At 41.3% G+C, this 12,394-nt stretch overlaps 1 protein-coding gene across 1 annotated transcript in view; it reads left to right on the forward strand.

The window, feature by feature from the left end:
• dna2 (DNA replication helicase/nuclease 2) overlaps positions 1–12,394 on the forward strand; it is an 86,581-nt gene that overhangs the window by 30,825 nt on the left and 43,362 nt on the right. The window contains exons 6-7 of the mRNA XM_073027155.1: positions 4,155–4,286; positions 9,454–9,679. Coding sequence (XP_072883256.1) covers positions 4,155–4,286; positions 9,454–9,679 — 358 coding nt within the window. The remainder of the gene's footprint in view (positions 1–4,154; positions 4,287–9,453; positions 9,680–12,394) is intronic.

Consider the following 12,394-nt stretch of genomic DNA (forward strand, 5'->3'; position numbering starts at 1 on the left):
TTTGGGGATATTTTATTTACTTAATTTTGTGGCATCTATTTTTGCACTTCAGACAAATGTCAATAGTCTTTTTTTCTCCTGAGCCAGAAGAATGTTTGCATCTTTAAGAAGTACATTTATTGTATGCCTAAAGAGAAAGGAAGATTCTCCATGTTATTTCTTTCTACTGTTTACACTTTTCACTGTTCCATTGAAGCAGGGAAAGGATGGTAGGGTGAATGGTTTACAAGAGGAGTGGAACGTCTCTTCAAGAGAAAGAAAGAAGCTTCTTAAGGCTTAGGAAGCAATGATCAGATAGGGCTTTAGAGACTTAGAATGTACCCAGGAAGAAGCTTAAGAATGGGTTTTGGAGAGCTAGAAGAGGGCATGAGAAGGTTTTGGCGAGTAGGATTATGTAAAACCCCAAGGTGTTCTATCATATGTGAAGAACAGGAGGATGACTAGAGTGGGGATAGGGTTGATTAGGGATATTAGAGGAATAGTGCTTGGAGTCAGAGGAGGTAAGGGATGTCCTTAATGAATACTTTGCTTCAGTATTCATTGAGGGGGACCTGATCTTTGTGAGGATTGTGTAGAAAAGACTGATTTGGTAGAACATGTTGACATTAAGAAAGAGGAAGTGCTAGAACTTTTGAACATCAGAATAGATAAGTCCCTGGGGCTGGACAGATATGCCCCAGGTTATAGGAAGCCAGGGAAGAGACTGCTGTGCCTTTGCGATGATCTTTGCTTTCTTACTGGCCACAAGAATATTACCAGATGATTGGAGGGAGGAAAATGTTATTCTTTTGTCCCAAGAAAGCAAGTGGAAATACCCTGGGAATTACAGACCAGTGAGTCTTACTTCAGTGGTGAGCAAATTATTGGAGGAGATTCTTAGAGACAGGATTTGCAAGCATTTGGAAAGGTATAATCTGACTAGGTATAGTCAGCATGGCTTTGTGAGGGGCAGGCCATCACTCACCTGATTGAATTCTTTGAGGATGTGACAAAGCACATTGATGAAGGTAGAGCAGTGGCTGGATTTTAGTAAGGTGTTGATAAGATTTCCCATGGTAGGCTCATTCAGAAAATCAAGAGGCATAGAATCCAGGGAAACTTGGCTGTGTGGATTCATAAATTAGCCTGCCCATGGAAAGCAGAGTGTGGTTGTAGATGGAGTGTATTCAGCCTGGAGGTCAGTGACTAGTGGTGTTCTGGGACCCCTGCTCTATAAATGAGGAAGTGGGAAGGGTAGATTAGTAAATTTTACAGATAATATGATGGTTGGTGGAGCTGTAGATAGTGTAGAAAGTTGTCATAGGTTACACCGGGAGATTGATGTGATGTAGAGGTAGGCTAAGAAGTGGCAGATGGAGTTCAGTCTGGAAAGATGTGAAGTAATTTACTTTGGAAGGTTGAGATTGAAGGCAGAATACAGGGTTAATGGAAGGATTGACACACAAAATGCTGGGGGAACTCACAGACAGCATCGATGGAAAAGAGTAAAGAGCGACATTTTGGGCAGAGACCCTTCATCCATAGCTGTTCCCTGGCCTGCTGAGTTCCTTCAGCATTTTGTGTGTGTTGGCCTGGATTTCCGGCATCTGCAGATTTGCTTGTGTAATGGAAGGATCCTTAGCTGTGTGCAGGAACAGAGGTATGTTGGGATCCATGTACATAGATACCTCAAAGTTGTCATGCAAATTGATAGGGTTGTATTGGCCTTATTCATGGATTTGCATTCAAGGGCTGCGAGTAATGTTGCAGCTCCATAAAACTCTGGTTAAAGCACACTTGGAATATTGTGTTCAGTTCTGGTTACCTCATAGGAAGGATGTGGAAGCTTTAGAGAGGCTGCAGAGAAGGTTTACCAGGATGCTGTCTGGATTAGAGAGCATGTTTTATGAGGATAAGTTGAGTGAGCTTGGGGCTTTTCTCTTTGGAGTGAAGGAGGATGAGAGGTGGCTTGATAGACAAGATGTTCAAGATGATAAGAAGCATAGTTGGAACGGATAGCTAGAGAATCTTTTTTTTTCTCCAGGATGAAAATGACTAATATGAGGCAGTACAATTTTAAGGTGATTAGTGGTGGGATGCCGGAGGTTAGTATTTTACACAGAGAGTAGTGGATTTATGGAACACATTATGAGGGGGTGCTGGTAGAGGTGAATACATTAAGGGCTTTCAAGGAAGCCTTAGATAGGCACATGGATGATAGAAAAATGGAGGGCTGTGTAGGAAGGAAGGATTACATTGATCGTAGAACAGTTTAAAGGGTTGGCACAACATCATGGGTCAAATGGCTTGTAGTGTGCTGTAATGTTCTGTGTTTATATTAAGAACCTTCATGATTTTCCCATTTTTGAAGAAATGTCCTGAATGAATTTTACTTGGTATTGTCGTGGTTTCTTGTGCCCCACAAACGACCAGGAGACGCAGAAGATTCTTCAAGAAGTGTTAAACTTTACTTTGCAAATCAAAGCTGAGACAGTCATTGAGCTAGTTGCCGATTGCCCACCGATCCTTGTACATAGCATTTTTTATAGCAATCTCCTGGTTTAGTTGCATTAGCATATCCAATCGGTCTACAGTTGCATATCACCAGTACATCAGCTCCCGACTTCCCACTATTGTTTCTACCCATTAACTTAATCATGTTCTAATCTACTTTTTGGGCCACGTGTTACCTCATCCCTGGCCACAGTTATCTCTTAGCTAGCCTCTCATTAACACACCATTATCTTCTTATTTGGCTACATTCTTAAGTTACTGATGTGTTCAATAGTACAGAGACAATACAGCGATTTCATTCTCCTACTAAATTGGATACATACATAGCAAATAGCAAACACAAAGCTGACTACATAGTTTTGGTTACACCTCTCATTAACACACCATTATCTTCTTATTTGGCTACATTCTTAAGTCACTGATGTGTTCAATAGTACAGAGACAATACAGAGATTTCATTCTCCTACTAAATTGGATACATACATAGCAAATAGCAAACACAAAGCTGACTACATAGTTTTGGTTACACCTCTCATTAACACACCATTATCTTCTTATTTGGCTACATTAAGTCACTGATGTGTTCAATAGTACAGAGACAATACAGAGATTTCATTCTCCTACTAAATTGGATACATACATAGCAAATAGCAAACACAAAGCTGACTACATAGTTTTGGTTACACAGCAAACAATGCAACTTTAGTATCTAGACAGATTCATAGAAAAGTACAGCACAGAAACAGGCCCTTTGGCCCATCTAGTCCATGCCAAATCATTTAAGCTACCTAATCCTATTGACCTGCACCAGGACCCTGCATACCCTTGCCATGCATTACCGATCCAAACTTCTCAATTTAATTTTATTAAAGTGTAAAAGAATGCAAAAATAATAGTGTACTGTGTTTTGTTCAGTAGTAATTATGTTTATCTACTAGAACAATTTCAGAGTGAAATATTCAGCATAGTGCTTCATCTTCAGTTATGGTCTTTGCAATGTGTCCACTACATTCCTTCTCTTGTTCTTCTTCATTATGAAAGACACAATCATATTAAGGGAAATAATATATTAATTTCCATAAAATAGGTGATTTGTGATCACACATTCAGCTTAGTCTGTAATTGCAGTTCCACTGCACATGTGTAGAGGGCCATAGCTAAAATGGATGTGTTGCTTTTCTGACCATATCCCACCCTCGCTTCCTAACAAGCAGCTAAACGTTGAAGGACATTTCTCATTGGAAAGTGGCTCCTGACTATACTGTCGAGTGTGGTAGCTGTTCCCCTTTGGAAATATTACTGTGGTTCTTAGGGGAATTAAATGATAGATTCTCCAGTAGTTTCCTTTCCACTCTTCCTTTTATCTTTGTAGAACGTCTGGAACTGGTTCTCTATATTAAATGTGTAATAGTGAGCACAGACTGTTGAATCAAGTATTGATCCTAATCAGAAACAGTATTCTGAAATTGAAATTCTGTGTTATTTGTGTATTGTAGCTAGCAAACTTGAGAAGAAATGTAATGTCCATTTTGCGGATTTGTCCTTTAACATATCAATTTCAGACTCCAATTATCCGCTCGATGAAATTGTTAGATGTTGTGAGATCCAGCTTTGCCACATCTTTGGACTAACTATGATCTTGTCTTATTTTTGACGTGTAGGTACAGCCTGAATTTGAGTCAAGGAGATGTGGTGTGTGCAGTAGAAGAATATCTCCCGTCGTTGGTGACCTGGGCACAGGACTATATGGATGATTCCCCTCGTTCTGGCAAATGCCAATTGCAGCTTAAACTGTAGGTGTATCTCACTATTGCATTGAATGTAAGCTAAGCGAGTGAAGTGTATGTACTTGCAATGGAATAAGCTGTTTGGGGTAACTGCTGGTGTTAAACTCACAAGCAAGTCATATTTTCCCGCCTTGGTTTCTGAACTGCATTCTATGCCTGTGAGGTAAGAGGTTCGCAGTCAGGGTTCCTTTAACATCCAGGGTTCCTTGGACATGCCATGCTCGCACTTCATGGTTATGAAAACATGTTGACGCTTAACTCATGGTATTTCAATTTTAAAAGGCTCCTACTTTTGGAATGTTGGTTTATTTGCAAGTTGCCATTTCCATACTGTATTTGCCAGTTTCTGTCTAATGACCTTGAAATGGCCTTCCCCCAGTTCAGTTCCTTAATTTCCACACCATCCTTATCCTTTCACACTGTAACTTATTAAGATAAGCAACACACACAAAATGCTGGAGGGACTCAACAAGCCAGGCAGCTTCTATGGAATAAAAGTACAGTCGACATCTTGGCCCGAAACGTCGACTGTACTTTTTTCCATAGATGCTACCTGGCCTGCTGAGTTGCTCTAGCATTTTATATATGTTGCTTAGATTCCCAGCATCTGCAGATTTTCTCTTATTTGTGATTTGATTGCTAACAGTCTTAAATTATCACGTACAACACGCTGGAGGAACTCAGCAGGTTGTGCAGCATCCATGGAATTCCACAGATGCTGCCCGACCTGCTGGGTTCCTCCAGTGTATTGTTTGTGTTGCTTTGACCACAGCATCTGCAGTGTACTTTGTGTTTAGTCTTAAATTATGTTTCCTCAACACTTCATCCAGCTTCAATCCCTTAGGGCTAGGTCTAGCATTGACCCATCCCTATATACATGCATACAAAAATTCTTAATCTTTTCACACTAAGACATTCCCTGTTAACATTGTGAAAGTTGAAATCTTGTACCACTTCAACCCTATTCTGTCTTTTGTCTCAGATTTGCCAATGGATCTGCTCCTCCATCTCCTGCTGGCCGTTGGGATGCCTCTGTAGTATTGTAGGATTTGAGAATTAAACATATGAGATTTGTTTTATGTGCTTAACAAAAGCTGCAGCCCTTTACTTCCATTACGAACAAACCAAAAGCAGTCGCCTTATGCTGATGTTATTACAGACACCGACTCTGAAAGTGATGGTGTTTGTGAATTATATAGAAGAGTTTCTATTATGAACAATATGTATCATCTGTCATACATTACCCTACCCTTTACCGGCCCTCCTCTCCCCGCCAAAATTCACCAAAACCAGTATTGTAAGTCTGTCTGAAGCTTGGCTCGGGTCCTATGTGACTTGGTTGGAGTAACATCAGGTGCCTTTGGTTCATCCAGGGCTTTGCCGACACGCATGTGTTCATGTTCTGATGCAGGGGGTGTGGTAGTGGAACCATCCAGGTCTTGGCGGGTCAGTTTAAGGCCATCTGCAGAAATACATTGAAGTTTACCCTTCCTATCTACAATAGAAGTCTTTTCTCCCCATTTCAAAACGTGGAATGGACCATTGTAAGGGGGCTTAAGGAGGTGTTGATGAGCAATGTAGCAGACAAAAATGAATGAGGTAGAATGCTGGTTAACTAGAGCCCAAGTGTGCTGTGTGCCATGATGGGAGGTAGGAGTAGGGGCAAAAGAATTGAGTTTAATGTGGAGGGCGGAACGCTGCTTAGAAGCCAACCAGACTGTCGTGACATCAGGAATATAATCTTCCGGCACCTGTAGTGGCTGCCTGTACACCAACTCCGTTGTGGAGGACTGTAGGTCCTCTTTTTAGTGCCGTTCTGAGCCCCAGGGAGATGATCGTGTCTGCTGAGTACTTGAGTATGCGATTAGGGGTATTGCCTTTAAGGGTACTATACAGGGGAGCATAGATTCAGTGGCTCGCTGAAAGGTGATAGAAATTCATCAGACCTAAAAACTCCTGCAGTGCTTTGGTAATGTGGGACGGTGGAAAGTCCAGTGATTTTTGATGGAAGGGGTGTCGCACCTTCCGTGGAGATGTGGTGGCTGAGAAAGTCAATAGTAGATAACCCAAACTGGCATTTAACGGGGTGAATAATCAGCCTATGTTGACTTGAAAAGTGTGCAGAGATGTGATGAGTGTTCTGATTTGGATGCACTTGTGAAAGTATGTAAACAAGAAAAAATCTCAAAGTCTTTTAACACTGAGTCCATTAGTTGCTTGAAGGTCTGCATTTTACATCCAAGCAGCAGTGCAAAAACTCAAATAGGTCAAACACGGTTATAACAGCAATTTTAGGAATGCTCTCAGCACACACAGAAACCTGCCTAAGTCCATTTTTGAAACAATTATCTTTTACAGGTGCTGAAAAGTCTTGAATATGTGGCACCAGGTACTGATCCCGCGGGGGTGGAGGCCTCACTTAAGACAGCAGTATTATCGCATGGACGGCAACCACTGCTGGGCTTAGAGACCATGTGGAGGGGTTGAAGTTGCATGGTGTTTGTACAGAAGTGTGTGGTAAAATCGTAGACCCGGTGTTGTCTGATTTAGAGCTGCAGGTGTGACTTTACTGGAGGCTCTGCTGACAGAGCTTATTGACACAGAGAAAGGAGGAAGAATGATGCACCTCTGCCTGGCTGAATTTAGACTATTGGCCATTTTAGCAAGCTCCCTATAGTCCTTCATGGCTGTATTAGTGAGAGCTGTGTGAACTTGATCAGGCATTTGTTGCATAAAGAGTTCTATAAAAGTAAAACAAGGATGGTGATTGCCCAGGAGAGATAGCATTCATTCTGAAGCCTGAACATCACCCAGGCCAGGCAAGGAGAGCAGCTGTTTGGCACTCTCAAACTTAGACAGTACAAAAGTCTGTAATAGGTGAGAGTCACGTGCAGACAAATTTTTTTTTGCATGTGGGGTGTTGATGTTTCTGTTGCCGTTTACGCAGTTAGTTTTTTTGTGCATGGGGGTTTGATGTTCTTCTGTGAACGGCTACCATGTTTTTTGTTTCGTGGTTGTCTGGAGAAGATGAATTTGAGTTGTATACTGCATACATAATTTGATAGTACAAACCCCATTTCCAGAAAAGTTGGGATATTTTCCAAAATGCAATAAAAACAAAAATCTGTGATATGTTAATTCACATGAACCTTTATTTAACTGACAAAAGTACAAAGAAAAGATTTTCAATAGTTTTACTGACCAACTTAATTGTATTTTGTAAATGTACACAAATTTAGAATTTGATGGCTGCAACACACTCAACAAAAGTTGGGACAGAGGCATGTTTACCATTGTGTTACATCACTTTTCCTTTTAGTAACACTTTTTAATCGTTTTGGAACTGAGGATACTAATTGTAGTAGATTTGCAATTGGAAATTTTGTCCATTCTTGCTTGACATAAGACTTCAGCTGCTCAACAGTCCATGGTCTCTGTTGTCTGATTCTCCTCTTCATGATGCGCCATACATTTTCAATAGGAGACAGATCTGGACTGGCAGCAGGCCAGTCAAGCACATGCACTCTGTGTCTACAAAGCCATGCTGTTGTAGCCTGCGCAGAATGTGGTCTGGCATTGTCCTGCTGAAATAAGCATGGACGTCCTGGGAAGAGATGTCGCCTTGATGGCAACATATGTCTCTCTAAAATCCTAATATACGCCTCAGAGTCAATGGTACAACAGTAGCATGACGGTTTCTTAGGCAGTGCCGTCTGAGGGCTCGAAGATCACGCGCATTCAACAGTGGTTTCCGACCTTGCCCTTTACACACTGAGATGTCTCTGAATTCTCTGAATCTTTTCACAATATTATGTACTGTAGATGTTGAAAGACCTAAATTTTCTGCAATCTTGCGTTGGGAAATGTTCCTTTTGAACTGGCTAACAATTCTCTCACGAATTTTGGCACAAAGGGGTGAGCCACGACCCATCCTTGCTTGCAGAGACTGAGCCTTTGTTGGATGCTGCTTTTATACCCAGTCATGATACCTCACCTGCTACCAATTAGCCTGCTTAATGTGGAGTCTTCCAAACCGGTGTTACTTGAATATTCTGTGCACTTTTCAATCTTATTTTAACTCTGTCCCAACTTTTGTTGAGTGTGTTGCAGCCTTCAACTTCTAAATTTGTGTATATTTACAAAGTACCGTACAATTAAGTTGGTCAGTAAACCTATTGAAAATCTTTTCTTTGTACTTTTGTCAGTTAAATAAGGGTTCATGTGAATTAACATCACAGATTTTTGTTTTTATTGCATTTTGGAAAATATCCCAACTTTTCTGGAAATGGGGTATGTAAATGTACCTTGAACCTTGACATGTTGTTGAGTAACTCTGGAATTGTCTGAGAGCGTTGTGGTCACCAATGTAGGAGTTTTTGAATAAAGCATGTGAGAGTAATTTTATGTGCTTAACAAAAGCTGCAGCCCTTTACTTCCTTACGAACAAACCAAAAGCAGTCGCTTTGCTCTGATTTCATTCCATCAGACACCATCTCTTAAAGTCAACACAACTCAATGGTGTTTGTGGACTATGTAGACCATTTTCTATTCTGAATATTTATCATCTGTCACCCATAACAATACTCTATGTATAAACGCTACTCATTTGAGGAGTCGTTTAAGATATTCTTCTTCAGTATCGCAATAATGGTCTCCTTGAACAATTATGCCAGACCCTCTCCTCTCTTATTTCCCTAGCTATCACATCTGAAACATCTATAGCTGGAATGTTGAGCTGCCAGTACTGTTCTTCATTCCACCATGTCTCAGCGATTATAGCAAAAGCATATTCCCAAGTGCTGATCAAACCTCCCAGCAAGGATGATGGATCTGTTGCAGTCCAGATATAACCCATCCTGCTTTCACTGGTCTCATCTACCCCAGAGAGTAGGTTGAACCACTGCACTTACCAATGGGCCAAAAATCTAAAGCCTCCCTCCTACACCATAACTTTAGCCACACCGTCACCTTCTTATTCCAATACTGATGGCGCTGGAAGTTTCCACAGATTATAGGTTGTGGGTTCTGCTCTTTAATCTACTACCTAATACCTAAATGTTGGAATCAAAGATGGGATAATAAGGAACACTATCTGAATGGAAATGCTCACAAAGTGGTTACCTGATCTTTAGGCGTTTATACTTAAGATACATTTTTTCTATTTTTTTTCCAGTCCTAGTGATGGTGATCTGATCAAATCAGATTCAGCATGTGGTATCACAATTCTTGATATTGAAGACGTTGAAGAGAATATTTGGTCCCCAAGGTTTGGCTTGAAGGGCAAGATTGATGTAACTGCTGCTGTTAAAATTCACCGCCGGTGCAGGAGCCAGAACAGAGTCGTGCCTTTAGAGCTTAAAACTGGGAAGGAATCCAACTCTGTGGAGCACCGAAGTCAGGTATAGTCATTAGCATATTGAGACAGTGTTACCCCTTGCTGGGTTGTGGTTCCAAGAGTGCTGACATTCATGAGGGAGAAAGGGAACATTGACCAACTCATTAACCACTCTGTGAATTTAGACCTTGATCCCAGCTTCCTTTCACTGTTGATGTTTTTATTTTACCAACAAGCTCCCGTGTTACCTTTTCAAATAAGTTTAGAATTTAAAATGTCAATCTGGATGGATTTCGAAGACTGACATTGATCGGATTCAGTTGATGTTCTGAGGACTTTTACCTAGGTTGGGTGAGTTGTCCCGCAAACTAGTCATCCAGCAACTGCTGGGACAATTGTATTCGTCATCTCAGATGCTTTCGTCGTGATCTGTAAAATATGTTTTGTTCCACCACCAGGACAAACCCAGCAGAGGTTTGTTACTGATGTTGTGGTTCTGCACGTCATCGAGGACACCAGATCTTGCATATTTTCATACTGGTTAGAACAAAAAAATGTTTCCCAGGGTCAGCTGAAGGGGAGAGGTGTGAAAGCATTTGAATTTCCTGTATTGCATTGGAAAGTGCCATGTGTTAGGGAGTGCTGGTGCGGACTAAGGAGGGACCACAAAGGAGGAAATATGGGGAAGGGGGGTTTGTATCTGGTGGTAGAATCCTGCTGGAGCTGGATAAAATTGGAAAATTTCTTTTGAATAAGGAGGCTGGTAGAGTGGAAGGTGAGGAACATGGGAATTCTCTCTAGGAGGAGAAAGGAAGGTGAGTACTGAGAGCTGAACTGTTGTAAGTAGTCCACTAAGAGGAGCTATGACACAGGGAGCAGGAAAACATTTCATTTCTGTGGAAAATTTATTAATTGGAGCAAATACAGTGGAGTTGAGGAATGGAAAGGATTCATTACAGCCAGATTGGGAGCAGGTATAGATTGGGACAGATGTGGAGTCTGTAAGATTGTAATTAATGCTTGTGGTTAGTTTGTATTTGGAGAAGGGGAGATCAGAAAGGGAAGAATCAGAGAAGGAACATGTGAAAACAAGCAGTGTGGAGATTAGCATTGAAGATACTGAAATCTTTGAGACTTGTAAGCTTGCAGGAAAGAAGCAGCATCAAATGAAGTTGTTGATTGGAAAGTCTGTTCCCTTTAGATTACAAAAAGGCAGGCATTGTTTGGGTTTACAGGAGCTCCCTTATCTATAGCTCTGAACTGGGAAAAAGTGATTGGAGTTCAAGGAGGTTGTCAATGCAAGGTTGAGTTCAACCAGACAATTGTGTGAGGTGAATGAGAACTGTTTGCGTCCACATTTGAGGAAGAAGCAGAGGACCTGAAGGCTTCCTGTTGTGAAACACAATAGTTGAAGGATTATACTGTACATCTCTGATAAATTTGGAGATGCAAGAAACTGCAGATGCTGGAATCTGGAGGAAGAACAACAGTGCTGGAGGAACACAGTGGGTCATGCAGCATTTGTGGAGGGAAAAGGATTTTGATGTTTTGGGTTAACACCTCCATCTGGCACTGGACAATTCAGTGGAAGGGCCTTGACCCGAAACATCCATTAGCCATTCCCCTTTGTGGATGCTGCCCAACCTACTGATTCTCTCTAGAAGTCTGATTTTTGTTTTGCGTGACAGAGATGAATTGGTTGAGCTGAGAGTACAGGACACTTACAGAGTGGCTGAAGGCAATGGACTGGCCAAAATGGAGAGAAGTTCATAGGGGCATGATCATAATGAAACGAAAAGTAAATGTCGGCAGTGTGGGATTGGCACTGAAAACTGTGAAAGGAAGATCTTTTGGGGAAACAATAGGATTTGTAACTGCCTGGGTGATAGTGGGCTGTTTATGATATAGCAGGTGACTGTCAGCTGATATTTGGCTTCTACAAGATAGAGGGCAGATACTTAGATCACAAGAGCACCATCGTAAGACAAAGGAGCAGAATTAGGCCATTAAACTCATTGAGTCTGCTCTGCCATTCCACGATTTATTCCTTAATTCCATTGTTCAGCCTTCTCCCCGTAACCCTTGACACCCTTACTAGTCAAGAACCCATCGACCTCCACTTTAAATATGTTCAATGACTTGGCTTTCACAGCCATCTGTGGCATTGAATTCCATAAATTCACTACCCTATCGCAAAATAAATTCCTCCACATCTCTGTTCTAAATCTATGCCCCTCTGTTCTAAGTCTGCACCCTCTGCTTCTAGACTCCCCCACTATAGGAAACATCCCCATATACACTCTATCCAGACCTTTCAATATTTGATAAGTTTCAGTGAGATCCCCCATCATTTTTCTAAACACCAGTGAGCACAGGCCTAGAGCCGTCAAACGCTCCTCAAGTGTTAACCTTTTATTCCTGGATTCATTCTCGTCACTTTGTTTTGACCTTTTCTTAGATAAGGGGCTCAAAACTGCTCACAATACTCCCAAGTGAGGTCTGACCAGTGCCTTATAAAGCCTCAGCAGGACATCCTTTGCTCTTGTATTCTAGTCATCTTGAAACAAATGCTAACATTCCATTTGCCTTCCTTACACCGACTCAACCTGCAAATTAACATTTAGGAAATCCTGTAGGAAAACTCCCAAGCCCCTTTGCACCTTTGATTTCTGAATTTGCTCCCCATTTAGAAAATAGACTATGCCTTTATTCCTTCTACCAAAGTGCATGACTATACACTTTCTTACACTATATTCCCTCTGTGACTTCTTTGTCCATT

Source organism: Hemitrygon akajei, chromosome 23, assembly GCF_048418815.1.
Source record: "Hemitrygon akajei chromosome 23, sHemAka1.3, whole genome shotgun sequence".
Classification (NCBI taxonomy): Eukaryota; Metazoa; Chordata; class Chondrichthyes; order Myliobatiformes; family Dasyatidae; genus Hemitrygon; species Hemitrygon akajei.